Source organism: Nothobranchius furzeri, chromosome 14 (assembly GCF_043380555.1).
Source record: "Nothobranchius furzeri strain GRZ-AD chromosome 14, NfurGRZ-RIMD1, whole genome shotgun sequence".
NCBI lineage: Eukaryota > Metazoa > Chordata > Actinopteri > Cyprinodontiformes > Nothobranchiidae > Nothobranchius > Nothobranchius furzeri.
This window is the reverse complement of record NC_091754.1, coordinates 29,140,650-29,159,563: the sequence shown is the minus strand read 5'-3', so window position 1 is coordinate 29,159,563 and position 18,914 is coordinate 29,140,650. Positions and strand designations below refer to the sequence as shown.

The 18,914-nt window shown below is 42.0% G+C and overlaps 1 protein-coding gene across 3 annotated transcripts in view; it reads right to left on the bottom strand.

The window, feature by feature from the left end:
- itgbl1 (integrin, beta-like 1) overlaps positions 1 to 18,914 on the bottom strand; it is a 75,774-nt gene that overhangs the window by 11,171 nt on the left and 45,689 nt on the right. For all 3 annotated transcript variants that reach the window (XR_008564395.2, XM_015965981.3, XR_008564394.2), the window contains one exon: positions 7,685 to 7,798. Coding sequence is in view for 1 of the 3 variants with exons in the window: in XM_015965981.3 (XP_015821467.1) it covers positions 7,685 to 7,798 (114 nt within the window). In the remaining 2 variants the exon portion in view is untranslated. Of the gene's footprint in view, positions 1 to 7,684; positions 7,799 to 18,914 lie in introns of those variants that run through there.

Here is an 18,914-nt window from a genome sequence, read left to right as displayed (position 1 = left end):
CCAGTGATCATCAGACCAAATATCCACACGTCTTCGATGTCCTCAATGTAACAGCTGGGAGAGGCATATGATCTTCCACTCCTTCCAGGAATCCAACATATATCCCACTGGGTGTGTCCACTGTGGACATGTGGGAGCCCCCTGCTCCGTTCTCATTGTTGAAAAAATCTTATCGATCGCATTGAATGAATGAAGAAAGCTACACCTTACTCTGCTGACAATCAACTAAACTCTGCAGTATTGATGCTTGTTCACCTTTAAATTTTATTTATTTTATTTATTTATTTATTTATTTAGGAAGTGGGTCAATACATATTAATGAACATTTCAATAAATGTAAATATGCCAGATTATAGCCTTGGGCTAATTTCCATCTGCAGACCCTCCGGCAGGTTGATGTTAGACACAAAGTAGTGTAAACATACAGAGATAGTATTTACAAGTCATGTGACAGAGACAAAAACTGTCATCCCATTATACAAACACAAACAAATGTCAAAGAAAGTGGACACAGAGAACAACATAGACAGCAATAACGGAAACACATCAATTGTATTGCACAAACCCCGATAGTGCATATGCCCTGACTGTCGTGAGATTACATTCACCCATTAAACTAGCAGTTGTTTCCCTTTTAATACTGTACCAACTCTTTTCCCGGACAAATATGAAATATAAATATTAGACATGATCACATGTTTGTGTGTCCCTCAGCCGCTGTTTTAAGCGACTCTTAAAGATGTTTAGACTGGTACTTTCCCTTACAGATAGTGGAAGACTATTCCAGAATGTCACTCCCTGGTATGACAGAGCAGTCTGTGAAAAGGTAGTCCGCCTGAATGTCAGTTCACAGTCACCTCTAGCAGTGGCTCGAGTCAGTCGAGACCCGACAACACTGCTAGACTTTTGTTTAATAAAATCACTCATTGGTGGTGGCGCCAGGCCATGTATAACTTTATATATTAAACAGGCCGATTTAAATAATTTAAAATTAGTAAAATTTAAAAACTTGTATTTATCTAAAATTTGACAGTGGTGATATGAGAGAGGTTTTTTATCTAATATTTTCAATGCTCTTTTGTAGCATACTTCAATTGGCCCAATAGCAGCCGAGCTCGTATAGGACAAACTGGTAATACAATATTCAATATGAGCCAGTATCATAGAATGCAGGAATGTAATCGCTGCCGTGTGTGTTAATGACGATCGGATATATCTAAAGTTCCGTATATTAACATTAACAGTTTTCACTACTTTACTAATATGTTTTTTAAAAGTTAATTTAGAGTCTAATCGCACTCCCAAATACTTAAACTCCTCAACATTAATTAATTCATGTGCACCCAAGCTCAAATGAGATTTTATGTATCCATTCAAAGAAAACCCTTGTTGTGTTTATGTTTAATCTTTAGCAAGATGTCTCTGCGGTTCATGACACATCTTAAGTGTGACATTGCGTGTTTTTTTGGTTGTTTTTTAACACAGGTAAGTGCCGTTTTAACTATTTTGCTGACCGTTTCGACAGCAAAAAATAAAAAAATAAAGGTAAAACAACACTTTCCTGTTCCTAGTTTTAACTGGATTCTTTGAAAAATATCTTCCTCTTCTTTCTAAAGAGTGCTTTGTTCACGTTGCAGTGCTGTTGAAATATCTGAAGCCATGTCTGAGGTTGCAAAATCTTACAAAAACTTTCATCCATTTAAAATATTCCCTGCAAGGAATATCTATTTTTCTTGCAGAAATGAACATAGTCTTTTAACAATTGCTGAACATCGAAGCTGTAGTTTAATGCAATGTATCTGTGTTTTCTTACCACAGAACCCCTAAATGTTAAGTCAGGTACATGTAATTGAGATTCCCACCAGACTTTGTGTCGTGACTGTGTGTTAGAGGTGGTTGTGCTGGTGGGAGGTTATAGATGAAAGCAAGGCAGCCTCCACCTGAAATGAAGAGGAGTGTCAGCCATGGAAGACCATGCACGACTGCCTCAATCAGTCAGTGTGGGAGAGCGGTTAATTGCTTTGAAGGTTCGACAACCCATAGCTCTCATTCAATTAGTTTTAACCTGTCTTTCACAGAGCGTGCATTGTGCTTTAGCGTTTTAGGGACAGGCTGTGAAAGCGAGGTAATTTTGAAAATGGTGACTACAAAGCTTATGTACTGGAAGAAAAGAGAATATGTCGGTGGATGAAGGGATGAACAAACGGATGGATTGGTTAATTTCTCACAGTATCTCATTGAAGAAATGCTCATAAAAGGGTTCACGAAAACTGCAAGTTCAGACCTTCTCTGGATCTTCTCTGCACGAAGTTTACATGATCTTCATTCGCAGACATGCAGAGTTAAAGGTGTGGCGGAGGATGATTCTGAATTTAAGGAAAGAACCACACTCTCCACGTTTAGATAAAACGTGCATGAGAGAGAACATCTCCTCATGCATGCTTTATACCTGCCGGCCTTGTAGAACACACTCACTCAAGAAAAGAAGATTTTTTTAACAATGTCATATTTATATGTATGCAGTTCAGTTTTTATTCAAATGTTTTGCTTTTTATTGTACGTATTTCTTCTTCCACCCATATTGGACTACTGCTGTCTGTCTACCTCTGCACCTAATTCCTATTCTGATTTGTCTATGCTTCTGAAGCATATGATCACCCATCCCCCGCCCCGACCCCCCCCCCCGAGATCAATAAAGTACTTCTATTGGGATGAACTTCTCTGCTAATAACCACTAGGTTCATTCTCTGATCAGAATCAAACAATCCTTCCCTAGAAAGTTAGAATATAGTCGTAGATAACTTCTAGCAGTAATCTGAAATGCATTTCTGTGAATAGCATGCCAAACTTCAGCTTACCTGTCGAGCAGGAAACCTGCGACAGAGGCGTCTGTGAGGAGCCCAACCTTCGCTTTCAGTGCACGCCATCGTAGAAAAGAGTCTCCTAAAAAAGACTCTGGTCTTATTTTTCATTTCAGAGGCCTTCCACTTTTTGTCATAGACTTCAAAACACTTTTTCTTTTGCGACTCAGCCATTTTCTAAAGAACCCGGCGAGAACGGCGAGGTAGAATGAATGGACGAAGGCTATCACTCTACACATAAACAGAATGGGCATGCACAGGAAGTGAAAACTACCCAGCAACAAACACGTACGACAACAGCATTGTGTGAAAGCTTCACCATTGACTGTTATGTGGAACAATGGTTCAGATGATCCACCGGAAGAAAGAGATTCACCACTAAACCTTCACTGTGTCTTGTTGTGGGCTCTGTCTAATAAAACAACACATTCTCACTCCCAGCGCATCAAAAACAAAAGCTTGGTCAGCCACCCTCCACGTCAGACCCCTGACGCCAATAGTGCCCTTTTTCGTTACTTATGTGCGAAAAGGGGTTTTTCCCTTTTCTAACTGCAGATCCCAATGCAGCGTAAAACTGACGTGATTACATATCCACTGATGCGGCACAGAACCAGCTCATTTAACCGCACCTAAACCTTAACGTTTTGCTATTTATAACCTTCCCCTCACCCTCATCCTAACCTTAACCCTCTTGCTACCTAAAACGTTACTCTCACTGTGATCAAGCGTCTGTTTACCATGCATTCTGACTGAATTTTCGTATTTGCCTCCCACGAGGAACGTTAGAATATACCATCTGGCGAGGGGGAGGTTACAAATACCCTCTGCTTTTAACCTCCACCTTGGTAGTTGAAACCTCCCCCTCGTGTTGGCTCGGTCCAAACCCGACCAATGACGAGGCGGCTCCCGCCGTTCACTTCATAGAGCCGGCTTTTAGAGCGACCGACGCATCACTAACGTGTTCGCTAGCAAGATGGTTAAGGTTAGGATAGGGGTGAGGGGAAGGTTAAATAAGAGGATAAGGTTAGGGTAAGGTACAATGAGCTTGTTTGGTGCCCTGGCTGTGGACATCCCATCACATCAGTGTAACGCTGCATTGGGATCTGCAGTCAGAAAGGGAAAAAACCCTTTTCGCACATAAGTAACGAAAAAGGGCACTTTTGGCTTCAAGGGTCTGAGGCGGAGGGTGGCTGACCAAGCGTTTGTTTTTGATGCGCTGGGAGTGAGAATGTGTTGCATAACATGTCCAAGATGAAACCCCAACCTGACAGTCTGAGATAGGTACTAGCTCTCTGCAACCTGGCACAGGACCTAAATGGCCTGTATTTGATATAACACCTTCTAGGGTTTCTACAACCCCACAAGGTGCTTTACAACACAGTCATTCATCCACACATACAATCACATGCTGGTGATAAGTAGCCACAGCTGCCCTGGGGCGCATTGACAGAGGTGAGGCTGCTGAACACTGGCGCCACCCATCCCTCCAACCACCACCAGCAGTCAAAGAGGGTTAAGTGTCTTGCCCAAGGACACATTGCCTGCAACAGATAGGGCTCAACCCTGCAACCCTTTGATTATGGGGCGGGGACTTAACCCTCCTGCCACCATCGTCCTAAATCAATTGGGTTCAGAAAATAAATGAATGCACATGTAATGAAAACAAAAAATGCATAATATGAATAAGCCTTTCTTTTCTGTCTCCAAAGCTACCATCAAGGATTAATCAATATACGTTGTACGCCAGTGCTAGCTTCTCTGCACTGGCTCCCAGTGTTTTCTCGGGCAGGATTTAAAATCCTCCTCCATGTTTTCAGGATGCTGCAGGGCAGTGCTCCCCCTTATCTTGCCAAACTTGCTGCAGCGGCGTGTCCTCACTCGAGCCCTTCGCTCTGCTGAGCAGGAGTTGCTGGAGGTCCCACGCTCTAAACTGAGATCAAGGGGGGCCTTCTCAGTAATGGCCCCTACACTCTGGAATGAGCTCCCTCTGGCAGTGAAGCAAGCTCCTTCTCCACAGGAGTTAGTCCCTCCTGAAAACTCACTTTTATCTTCTAGCTTTCCCTCAACATTGTTGACCCTGGCTTTTGTATTTTTACCTTTTGTACTGCATGGTTTTCAGTTACTTTTACTTGTACTTTTCTATTAATTTTTTTCATCAGTTTTACTCTTTTTATCCATTACGTGGTTTTTACCCTTTTTTTTATAATACATTGAACTTATATGGCGCTTTTTAGCACACTCAAAGATGCTTGCATGCACTCTCACTTTCACACACTGCTAGTGATGGTAAGCTACTTTGTAGCCACAGCCACCCTGAGGCGGTCTGTCAGAGGCAATCCATTACAGGAACCGCAGCTTTTGCTCTTCTATGGTATCTATATTCTTCACCTCCCAGGGAGAACATCAAAGTCCAGAGGCTAAGAAAATTGGACATTTTGGCTGCTCTAACCTCTTGTTTGTCATGTTTTGGGAAAACCCATCAGAGCTAAGGAAGGACTGAGCTGACTGACAAGCTTGTTATTGCAGAAGGACTGAATAATATTTGCTTGTCTATTCTCAGTAGTGTGCAGTAAGGCACACACATTCTGACAGCACAGTACCCTCATCATAAAGCTTTTCTTTTTGATCCCTCTCTTGCTGCTCTCGATGCCTTGTTTAGAATGTCTCTTCTCAAAACACCCACCAGCTTCCATAGGGCTGTGATTGTACCATTGTCAGCATCTCTGCATGTGAGTGTGTAAGTGGGGGGGTGCTGTGTGTGTTTGTGCCAGTAGATTTGTTGGTGTTTGGTGCTTGGACAGGCCCTCCCCAGAAGTCTCATAAGGATTGTCTGTGAATGGCTCAGAGAACAATTACAGCCAGCAATGTAGTTCCAGGGATCCTGCACACCAGTTTGAAAGTCACTGAAATACTGCAACAGCTACCCTAACCATCAAAACAGGTCATTTTCAGCTCTGGTCTACTAACTCATAACTAAGGAGGCCTATCCCAAACAACGTATCTGTCTCAGTTCTAATGTGAGTGATATCAGTACTGCCAATGGTTGCAATAGACACAAAATCTGTAAGTCAGTAATATAATACTGTCAGCAGTAGATGAACCCGCATTTACTTTAATGCCCGTAGCTGATATTAGCCAAAATGCTAAATCAAGGTCAGGGTTGAAAACGTCCATCTACTCTGCAACGTTCTTCAGCTCCTCCTGGATTGTTCTGAGGTGTAACCAGTCAAGAGTGTATCTGTAAACCATCTAGCAAGTTCAGGGTCTGCTAGAAGCTCTCCTACCAATGGGACATGCTTGGAATACCAACAGGGTAAGGCAACTGTAAAAGAGTAAATCACTGCAGCTGACTCATTTAAAAACAGAGAATAAGCGGCTCTACCCCAAGCTCCGAATCTTATATCTAAAGCCCTTTTGTCAAAACACACCATGCCAGCAAATCAGCGTAATACTAGCGCAACATTGTGTCTTATAAAATCGCTATGCAGGCATGGCGATGCAAGAATGTTGCAGCATTTGTTTCGACTCGCTTGGTAGTAGTGTTGCGGTATTTGTCTATCTTAAAAATGACAATTGTGCCTTGGCGCAACAGAGGGTGGTGTCATGAACACGTGGGGAGTTACTGCCCAGCTCCGGTCGGCAGCTATATTGAAAATGAAAAGAAAAACGGGCCGTAAGGTTCGCTTTTGTAAACAGAATCAGCTGGGATGATAATCCGGAGCAATGCAGCGCTCCTGGATCTTTTTCTGTTAGCTGGAGGTCAGATTACATGTTTTAGATTCAATAGCTCTAGTTTACACTCATGACAACTTTGAGGGGGGGGGGGGGGGGTTGTCACTCTTCTGTTTAAGTGTATTTAATGCCTAAAATTCTGAATAATTAATGAGCATCATACCCACATGACTGCAGAGCTAGCTCCAGGGAAAGGCCTCAGTCTGAGCCTCGGCCTCGCCTGAAAACTGTTACGTGATTTTCATCCTCTCAACTTAGACCAGTAGTTGTAGCGTTTGTGTATTCTTTTTTGGATATTATTTGCGCAATTGTTGGACAAAATGACTTGCTGTGGCATTAATTGCACTAATGGAGCGTCCAAGAAGCCTCCACTTCATTTTTTTTTTTGGGTAAGTAAAATTATATTTATGTATTCATGTCGATGATTTTAGGTCACTGCCGCTCTTGCACTAGCTGAGCTTAGATTTTAACATGTACCGTTTAACCATGAAATTTAAATGTAATAGGGTAAAACCCAGTGCATCTAACATAACTCTGCATTTTAGAAAATGGTAGAAATATGACATGTTGGTGAAGATGGGTTCCGACTATCGGTATGGTCCCCTCCCCTCAGCGGCAGCTCGGCGCATCTCTGACTCAGAAGCTCCGGTGTTGTGCACAGTTAACTTCAGTTGTAGCTAGGTAGCTACCTCCGTTAGTTTAGCTCCCACCTCCGCGTTAGCTTAGGGTTAGCTTGTAGGTACAGCGCTTCAGTTTGACGGGTGTCGTCATTTGATCCCAGCCTTACAGCCCCACCCTCAGCTCCACCTCTTTTCCCTTTTGTGGAATTGCCTGGGCTTGATGGAACCTGTGACACAGTCAAAATGGTGGTGGTGGGAACCTCCCATTTTGGCACAAAAACTTATGATTGGAGCCTATGGACACAAATTGTCCGGTATATATGTCAATGTAAAGAACACTGAAATGTGTGTGTGTGTGTGTGCGTGCGTGTGTGTGTGTGTGTGCGTGCGTGCGTGCGTGCGTGCGTGTGTGTGTGTGTGTGTGTGTGTGTGTGTGTGTGTGTGTGTGTGTGTGTGTGTGTTCAGTCTCACCTCCACAGACATCTCCAGTTATATCCTCACACTGACGATCATCACACTCACAGTTTTTCCCATAAACTCGACTGTCTGGTGGGTGGCAACTACAATGTCCACACAAGCATTGACCTGGAAAACAAAGAGGATTCCTTATGTCTGAGCAGTGTGTCGAAGGTGTTTTTTCTTTTCTTTCAAATTAAAATTTTCTGTTCCATCCACATTTTTCTAATTTTTGATTCTAATCACAGTTTCATAGGCTAGTTTTGAATACCTTCCACCTCTGAATGCAGAAATGTATTCGATGGCTTATTTAAAATGAGGCTGACAAAAAAAATCTAGCAAGAAAATCAGTTACTGTAATAAACACCTTCAGGGACAGCACAAATACACACACACACACACACACACACACACACACACACACACACCTCAAGGTGTTGCTATTCCTCTTCAATCAGCGAGCTCTCAGCAAAGAAGGCCACTCAGAAGGTTATTTAGTGAATGTGCTCGCTAACAGAGGAACTCATTAAAAAACATCACCTACACTTAACTAACATGAAAGTTATGCAGCACACCTGCTCTATGAACTATTCCACAGACTACTCAAGAGTAATATTCATAGTGTACAGCACACACAGACGATGTATGAGAAGCATTTTAAATGTTCATAAGACATTTATAATACAATCAATAGTATAATATAATAGATAAATGCCTTTTGAGTTATTGTCCACTGGAAGAAAAGCTGTCTTACTACTGTTAAATTAGAAGAGTGATGGACAAAAACAGCAGAAGGTGGAGTCTTTCTCATCAATATTCATAAAATGCCAGCATCTCGCTTCTGATTGGTTAACAGCAACACAACTCTTCCGCTGCCTCTGTTTGCTTTTCTTTCTTGGGTAAAATAATATATAATTCTGACACGTTATCTCCACCAATAAAACAAAGCTGAAAGTGTTCTGCCATTTTGTTTAGGTATCAATGCTAGTGATTAACTTCTTCTAGCCAAGATGTGGTCCGCTGACTCCTGGCTGCTAAATCAATAATAGCATTCTGAGGTTGCAAACCAAGATGGGTAAGTCCATTGATGCAAATTTACAGTGTGACATAGATTTGCGTGGCTTTTTCTGACCCAAGCAGTTCCTCGTCTATTTTTTATTGGCGGCTAATGCAGCCGATAAGGAACGGTGATTTTTTTTTAACCTTCAGCATGCACGTGAAACTCAGAGTGGCCAATCATATTTCAAAAAGAACAAATATTACATGATTTCTCAGTAAACATCCCAGTGTTTCTGCGGGGATTACACAATAACTGTCCATATGAAGTCGGGCGGACACTGTGTGACTTTTTCACCTTTTTTGAGCCGATGTTCCCTCCATTAGAGAATCTATAAAATCGGGGTGAGTTTTGCACTGAGCGTCATGTAGTATACAGGGGGTAACGAGAGGCGATTAACACCAAGGGACCAGCTACCGATCAGCAGTCGTGAGCTCGCACGGATTTCTGGCGTGTATGATATTTTGCTCGTCCCTCACGAGCGTATCACACTGTTGAAGCTGCGAAGTGAGTAGCTGCAATCCAGAAAGTACCAGAACTGCTCAGGGCACATGCGCAAACATGTACCAACACAACTCTGCAGCTATTTCCTTATTAACGCATGTCGGTCGTTTTTATTTATACGCTTCTGTTAACGCACACAATGTCAAGGCTTGTCAAGAAAGCATGTTTGCCATGTTTATCTCAAATTAAACTAATCACAAAACGTTGATATACTTTCTTTCTTTCCTTTTCCTCCTCCAACCTCCAAATCCCTTCAGCACTCCGGAAGGACAACAAACATCAATTACAGCACAAAAAAAGTCTTGTATGTTGTGTAAAAACTGCTTTTTTAGCCTTTTTTTAAATGTCCAACGTGTTTCTACCAGACGTACCGTGTGAGCAGTTGGGTCGCATCTGAGGAATGGGTTGTACGGTGTGAGGACATGACTCATGAGATTTGCTCTGCGAGGAAGTCGTACTGTTTGAGATGGAGCTGAACGCTATGAGTGAAAAAGTCTCAGTGTTCACCCAGCTTTACTCAAAGCATACTGTGTTTGCTGTTCTTTTTTTATCAATCAATCGATCAAAGATACTTTATTAATCCCAGAGGGAAATTAGAGTTTCAGTACACACAATTCAGAGATCAGACTTACATGGGCAAGACACATGACAAGAATTGGTGACTGTGGTCATTCGCAACCCTGAGTCGCGCTACCTTAATAGAGATAAGAGGGTTTACATGAGGATTGGTTCAGGTGGAGGGGAAAAAAAGGCACTTCAGAGGGCAACGTTGCTATGCAAAAAAAAAAAAAACACCTCAAACAGATATGCAACAGACTTCAGACAACACAACAAAATTGTCCACTAGGTGGGGTAGTGGGTTGGGACTATCCCCACTTCAGTTCCTGCATCCACGATAAGCAGCGCATGTCACCTCAGTGTGGATAGGGGGAGGAGCATTGAAGGTTGGAGGGTTGCAGTGACCCTGGAACATTTCAGCGGCCTTCCAGCAGTCCCGACCAGGCTGGGAAAGGAGACAGAGTTGAGTTGCCATAGCGACGGCACATTCCACATATCTTCTGAGGGGGGAGCTTTCGTTGTAGCCTTGCAGGCTCAAGGGCACCAGATTCCGATTAGAAATTGTTTCGGGGCCAGACAGAGATAATTTCCTCTCTGTCTTACAGTTTGTTGGTCCTCAACCTCTCAAAATCCCAATAATGGACATTAAACTATCCCAATCCGTGTTGATTTGTCCACTCTCTCCTTGATGGCATCCATCTGTGCCAATGAATGAATTTCGGCCAAAGTCCCAAGCTTACAATTCATCTCGACAATTGTGTGAGTCTGTGAATTCACAGCGCGGTGCAATCCATCTCTGAGCTCAAGGATCAGGCCAATATTCCTCGACAGTTTAAGGACCTAAACTAATTAAAAATTATCTTTGACAACAACTATTTAATATGTTTTCACCAATTCTGCTAATATTTACCTTCCCTGCAAACAGTCAACGCCACACAGAGTCCGTCGGTCCAGACCTCGTCTGTAGGACGTCCAAACTAAGTCGTTGCACAAAGTAGCAAAATTTGAAAGGTAAGACTTGGAGCTAATACATTTTAACATTTCCACCTTTGATTCAAAAGCTGCTTTTTAAATGTTTTACCAGGACAAAAAAAAAGAGTGTGGTAGACAGGAGTTGTGTTAGATTAAACATGATCAATGAAAACTGTGGTATAGCCCATGTGTCACTGGGCTGCTACTGTTAGTGATGGGTTGCAGACAAAAAAAATTGTAAAAAAATTAATAAATAAGTTAAATTTCATTTGTGGTGGCATTGAACATTTACATATATCAAAGGTGCAAAAATAATGACTTTTATGCAAGCGTGCACATTTTTTTGTTAATTTGTTTCACAGTTTCTTAATTATTTGTTGATTTGTACACAATTTACCCTGACTTCATTCACAGGTTGGTCTCCAACTGCCAAATTGAAAAGGGTTCAATTCCGTTTATTTATATAGCACCAAATCACAAGAGTGTCTCAAGGCACTTCACAAAGTAAACGTTTCAAATGAGTTCAGTTAAATATGCCAGTTAGTTAAAGGTTTCCTATGTGAGGAAACCCAGCCGATTGCATCAAGTTACTGATTTGTGTCAGAGACTTCACAGCAATCCTCATACTAAGCAAGCATGTAGCGACAGTGGAGAGGAAAACTCCCTTTTAACTGGAAGAAACCTCCAACAGAACCTGGGGCAGTATGAGCAGCCTTCCGCCCTGACTCACTGGGCGTTTGAAAGGGCAGACCAGACACACACACGCATGCACACATCAAGTATTTTGATAATAAATTCCTCTCATACGTGTTTTTCAACATGTCTTCATTTCAGGAGACATGACAACTCGTGCAAGGAAATTGATCATCTTTGAGATACTTACTGCTCTTTGTAATTTTTTATTTTTATTGCGCACATAACTTTGCAACAGGGGAAAAAAACTGAACATCATCTAAAACTAGCCTAGAAATCTAGACAGACGGTAGCCGAAGCAAAACTTTTTGCTCTCCATGTTGGTCTAGCCACGCTCAAATAGAGCCTCAGCAGGCCCGACCAGTCTTGTGACTTGCCAATCACAGCGCTCTGATGGTTTGGTGGGCGGGATGTCATTGCAACCGAGCAAAACAACAGAAATGGCGAAGGCTGGCTTGATTACCAATGAGAATATCGGCTGCATAGACTTTGTGTGTCTCTGCCAAGATGCATCAAAAAATGTCTGTGAGCATGTGTGTTTTTCAAAAGCTTTCTGTACAAATGAATGGGTTTAGAAGTTGAATGGCCTGAACTGAATGAAGTCTCAACGACAAAGACAAAAAGATCCCCCATTTGATCACATTCCTGATTTTGTGGCCCACACATTTCATGCCATTACTCACTCTTAGTGTTTTACCTGTTTGTGACCTTTTGGGGTATATTTTCTATTTATTGCTGCTAAATACAACCTAAGGTGTACCCATGTGTATTAGCCTAGCTTATTTTCCTGGTGAATCACTCCTTTCGAATTAATGGCAATAAATAGTACCAAAGGCAGTTTTACAGGACAGCTCCCAGACTGACAACGGCATCGGAAGTGATGCCCGTGTCACATGCTGACATGTTTTATGACCACACATTCAGAGGCACACACGGAAACACTTATGGTGATCTGTCTGACTGCTTCACACACAACATACAACCATCTGCTCAGGGGACTCAGTTACCTTAGTAACCAGTGATGTCACACCCTCCACATTTGTTGATTTTGTCAGTAGTCGTCAAAACGCCAACATCCAGAATATTTGAATAATTTGCAAGTGTTTGCAAGGACATTCTTTTATAACTGTATGAAACTTTCTTTTTAAACGTTCATATTAAAATGGAGAGACAAATGCTTAGACATGCACAGAAAAAACACAAGTAGGATTTTTATATACCTACTTTCTGCCACTTTTCCAAGGTCTGCCCAAGGAGTTTACAGATTCGGAAACCCAGACATATCAGTCCCTAGTGTTCTGCTCTTCCTGAATTATCCCAAGGTATCCCCAGGCAATAGAGGATATATCATTCTTCCAGCAAGCTCTGGGTCTGTGACAGGGTCTTCTTCCAGGTTTGCTCAGACAATCCCCAGAGGAAGGTGACCTGGAGACGTCCTAATCAGTTGCCTGAACCCTCCGGAGCTCTGCTCAGGTCTTCACAGATGGTGGAGCTTCTCATCTTATCCCTGAGGCTGAGCTCTTGAGCTCAGTCACAAACCAAACCTCATGACCATAGTTGAGAGTTGGAATTCAATTAACCAGTAATTCATGAGTTTGGCTTTGGCTCAGCACCTTCTTCACCGGACCAGAGCAGCAACCTAATTATTGCAAGGATGACTCCTGTTTGTTGCTTTATTGGAACATGACTCTTTTATGAAATTATCATTGATAATAAATCTTTTACAAAATTTTGCACGGGGAATTGTTATAAAAGATAGAATAAAATAGATAGCATACATTTTCCATATTGGTCTTGAGGCTGACCGAACTGTTATCTCACAGCCAGAAGCACCGTGAGCCGACAGGTAGGGCAGGCAATTGCTTGGAGCCTTCAGGCCACAAAGGGTCACCAGAGGGACAGCAAATTTCTATGTAAAAACTAACAGCATTGAGACAGTAAACAGCTGAGGAGCCTAAATAAGCAACACAGTGGTGCTACTTAACCCCCCCACCCCACCCCAAAAAAAAAAAAAAAACACGTATAGTCGCATGTGCATGGCTAACTAAAATCTCTCATATTGATTTAGGTCATGTTCATGCGGTATGACCATGACCTAAAGCTGATGTTTATACCACCCCTCTGTGATACAGTTAAAGCTGTGCTATTTCACACACAAAATACACCTGTCGTGTGTTTGAATGTTTACTTTTTTTGAACCTGCAGGAAATCCTTCTGTCCCGCCAAAATAAGCAACACAGTGTTGCTACTTTGATCCAGCGCTAGCTCCCCTCTCACAGTAAATATCTGTGAAACAATGTAATAAAAATGAACTTGTCATCTGTTGTATAATTGCTTTATATAAGTTATTGATCACTACTGTTTGTCAATCACACTTATCATGAGGATGTAATCAAGGGTAATCATGGTAGAGCCGAACATAATGTGATCATGAGGATGTAATCAAGGTAATCATGGTAGAGGTGTGCAGCTTTGCACGCACATCAGGGAATGTATAAGGAGCAGAGCAGGGCTCAGGGGGGTTAGAGCTGCTTGGAGGATTCTACCTGACGAGGTTCATGGATTACATGTGTTCAGTTCTTCACCTATCATGGATTACGTTTTCTAACTGGGGTGTTCAGCTCTCCACCCATAAGCAACGGTAAGAGAAATGTTTCGTTCATGATTGATAACTTGTATGAATGCCGGTTGAATAAAGCCTTGTTGTTCATCTGATATTCAAGTTGTGTTTCATTGTTTCTGGCGTCGACTTGACAACGATCCTGATTAAATAAATATAAAGTGTAAAAATAGACTTTGAGTCTTTTAAGGTAATTAAAATAAAATAAAACATTTTATTTTAGAACAAACAACAAACATCAAAGGGGTAACACCTTTTTTCTTTTTGTCAATATGAAAACAAAACTGAATAATCGTGCAACACAAAATGCAAAGGAACAATGATTGGGGCTTGATCATAAGTACTCTAAAAGCTATAGAAGAGTTTTCTTTTTTTTATTTTTTTATTTTTTTATTTATTTATTTTTTCTATAGAAGAAATTAATGTAATATCATCACAACCTTGCAGGTTTTTGTTCTATCGATAGCTTCTTCTGATGAACTTTGACATGATTTTACTGTAATCGTGCTTCTTGAAACACAGTGTGTATGAATGGAACTCCTACAAGGCCAACTGTATTAAATAAACATCCAAAATTAATTAAAATGTGTAAATAAGACCAGCATCAGTTTTAAGGTTAAATAGCACTGCAACAACGTCCACTGTCTTTATCTACATTTACCAAGGGCCACTCTGCAGAGAGCAGAGAGGAATCCCATGAATCAGCCAGAAGGATGTTGAAAGCAGGTGTTTCCTTAAGGAAATACCACAGAATAAAGAGTGTGCTATTCACAAGCGCCTTGTCTCCATCTCTCAGGAAGAAAGGCTCTGAAGCTGCTGTTTCAAATTTCAAGGCTTTCCGCTCAAGCTGCCATCCCTACCCGCCGCACTCATCCATGCCTAAATGATTTTCAACGTCTGTCTCCTTCTTTCTCTCTCTCTCTCTCTCTCTCTCTCTCTCTCTCTCTCTCTCTCTCTCACTCTCTCTCTCTCTCTCTCTCTCTCTCTCTCTCTCTCTCTCTCTCTCTCTGTCTCCTACTCACATACTGCCTACTGACTCTGCCTCTCCTTTCTCTCTTTACATCACCATAGCCATGAAATAAATTGATTTATCTGAAAATGTTTGGATTATTCAAACAAATTTTCACCCCCTGAAATTTAGCTTTTGGACATTTGCTCCCATAAATCCTCATTTCTTTATGCATCTAGGGCCATAATTGCTAATGTCTCCTCAATCTTTCACATTCAGACACTTGGTAGGAATAATAGAAGAGGAGTAGGATGAACGGCCATCAGTTATCACTAATTCATGATTTGCAGAGGATGTTTTCCTACATGCAATGTCAGGAAAAAGCAGGAGGTTAAATTCCCTTTGCACATTTACCATATTTATTCTTTGCCTTATCGTGCAGTTTGGTATGTACAGGAAAAGCCTCATTCAAGAGCGAGGGGGTAATGGAAATGCCACCTGAATAGTCTAAAAAAGGAAACATTCATGAATCCTATTAACTTCTCTATTGAGCAATTTAATGTTCCATTTTGTTGCAGCATTTGGAGATAATTTAGAGGTACAGCTGGTGGAATTAAAGTTAATTAACTTTCTCAGCACAAGTTAATCTTTGGTGTGTCCTAATGTGTGTGTGCATGTGTGTGTGTGAGCACGTTGGGTCTGCAGTTTTGTTATGGTGCTGAGGCTGTCACATTGAACGTTTGTTTCACTCAACAGTTAATTTATTAAAAAGACACTAAACTGGTTCTGTTATAGTCTGAACTTATAGTCAGTGCTCCACTGTTGTCCTGAGGTGGTGTTTACTTTAATAATCTTGTTATCTCCATGGTGGTGGCCTTGCCCCATGGTTTCAGGTTTCTGATTTAATCTGCAGCCTTGTGGTGGGATATCTATAGCTGCTATGCTAACACACAGCAGACAGCAACGTTGTCTTATTCAGAGCAAAGCTGCTGAACAGCTGCAGAGTCCCCACTGACCTCCTCCACAATCAAATGAAACATAAAATCAATGCCCCAAGTTAACTCCTGACAAATTCAGAAGCTGCAAGACCAAGCAGGGTGAGTCCTCGTGGTACCGCCCACCTGCAGTATACCTGCAGCTACAACATTATCTTGAATCACAAATTTTCAGTTTCCTGAACAAAAGAGCACTTGTGGTGTTTTTTTAAGCTGCATGAGCCGAATAACTCTGCTGCTTTAGATAAAATACAAGTTCAAAAAACAAGAGAAGACACCCTAGACACCTAGCCGGGAATCCCACAAAACAAAGATATTTTCTATGGATTGGCCATGCACACACAAGTGAAGATGTACACCACCAAAGAACAATTCGTTCAAAAACTCCAACCTGTGGAGATTTGAGGACTCATCCTTTGTCTGCATTTGCTTGTAGACGTAAATAATTGGGGTTTTATCGGTTTCGCTACATCACTGCCTGCATCCAAAAAGCTCTGCTGTCACACGTACAACGTATGTTTACACTTGCTTGTTTCTGCAATCTTGATTACTGCTGTTCAAAACCACAGGCAAGGGACAGAGTTAAGGGCAGTTATTGTCTGCTATCTAGTTATTCCACATCCAAGGAATGTTTTTGGGCAAAGATGCAGAAGATTTGGGGAACTACTGCCACCTACAGTCTTGGTCTAACTATAAATGTGCTTCACAATGCACAGTTGTTTTTGCTTAAAACAATGGGGTGCAGACCAGGGGCGGCGTTAGGCCCGGCTACTTGGGCTCAAGCCCCGAATGTTTTATGAAAAGACTAGTGTGTGTTACGTGTGTTTGTGTGTATGTGTGTGTGTGTGTGTGTGTGTGTGTGTGTGTGTGTGTGTGTGTGTGTGCGCGCGCAACTGCAACGTTAAACTCCCGCCCGCACCCGTAGCGTGCATGTCTACTCCTGCCCGCAACCGCAAAACTCGGAAAAATTATTACCTCAAAAATAAAGAGATGTATTGAGTTTGCGTCCTCTCTGGTCCTGGAGAAAACATGTCACAAACCGCGGCTCTTCCATCCATCTGATGCGGCTCTCTGTGCTTGTAAAATAATGAATGGATATTTAAATAAAATGCTTTATATTTTACTGAATTAATTTTATATCTGTAAGTCAATTCTATGTAAAGATTGTCTGCATAAACCTGAACAGGTCCAACCCAGTCTTACTGTGAGACCGAGTTGAGGGGTCACGCTTGTGCGTAATCATAGGCGCTGTCTGAGCTGAAGAGATTCTGGGATTCTCCTCCTGGAAGTGTCGCCACATTGGAGACAGGAACAAGCACTATTCAGCCAAAGTTTCATAATCAGGGAACATTTTCTAAGTGACAAGTCTCTCTGAGCGACAGGGTTTGGAAAACACTCGCTTCAGTGGGAGGAACCTTCCCGCATGCGCTCTGGTTCTGCGACGCGCTCCAAGCCAATCTCCACAACTTCAGCTCGCTGTGCACATATGCGCTGACAGCGAGCTGCGCTGAGCAGCTCAGATGTTCAGATGGGAATCTTTTCTTGGGTGATTTAGCTACATCTGCGATGTATGTAACAAATAAAATGTCAGTTCCTCTGCATGCGTCGGGATAATTCTTTCTATTCTTTCTCCATCAAAATAAACCATCAAATACGGGAACTGTCCAGTCAACACAAGCCCTGCTTTAGACTGTTTTGTTTTCTTGTGAAAATTGTTGGAAAGAGATAAAATTTAACTTGATTAACACCAGAGCCAGTGCGCCGTTATCTCCGTGACAGTGAATGAGGGAAAAACAAATTGATCGGATCCTGCACATCTTTTAACACATTGGTCAGGATTGACGCACTTTGTTTTCATTTAGTTGGTTAAGAAAAAAGTCGGGCTCGGGCTGGGCCAGAGAATCCTGAAAAACTTTTCGGGTCAGGTCGGGCTGGGGCTCCACCCCCTCGGGCCGGGCCGGACACGGGCTCAGATTTTAGGCCCGTGCAGGGCTCTACTGCCTTATATCTGCCCCCAGGCAAAACTGTTAGAGCCTCCCCTGCACAGTCACCAGCCTTCTATCAGCTACGTAAAAAAGAGTGACATTTGTTCATAACTTTTCTTCAAGTCATTCGTGTAATCTAAAATGTAAACAGTTTCTCCATTAACTGTTCAGCTGCTTGGATGATTGAGCCTGGACATCTACTATTTCTTCCCGATGTTTCTCTCTCATCAGATGCAAACTGACACCATGACCAGCAGCTTTTACAGCAAACATCGGCTAATAAACGGATCCGCTGATGATCAAATGCACCTGAGTTTAGATGTCACCCGCCTTTATTGCCAATAAAACAAAAAGAAGAAAAAAAATGGTGGGGATTAAGGAAACGGCCGGCCGAGCAGCATAAATAAAGACACCACAACGTTGTCTCTCTTTTGTTTGTTTTTTTGGTTTTTTTGCAGTCTAGCTAAACTACAGGACAAATCACGTTCTGTTTCAACTCATACGGCCAATTCGGTTTTTTTACGGTAAGGTTGGCAACCCTAAAAATTAACTGTCAGTAACATCACAGCACCCGGCCATGAGTAGAAACTCCGTATAATAAACAGTAAGATGAGTTATTGTAACTGACTTTAAAAAGTTAGCAAGCAGGACGATGACAATAAACTACACCTGAACTTGGCTTATATTTGACCCAAATAACTTCTTATCTGAAATTTGGTTCTGCCACTTGGACAGGCAGCCGGCTTGGGTTCCTCCTCCTCCTCCCTCTTTTCTTCTCCAACCTGTCGCTGGGTTGAGGCTCCATCCCTTCCTAAATTGATTTTACTTGAACCTTCACTACCAAACAACTGTGAGATTTTAACACATGTGCCAGCATCAGCCTGAAGGGCCAGTTTCTTTTTAGTCGAATTT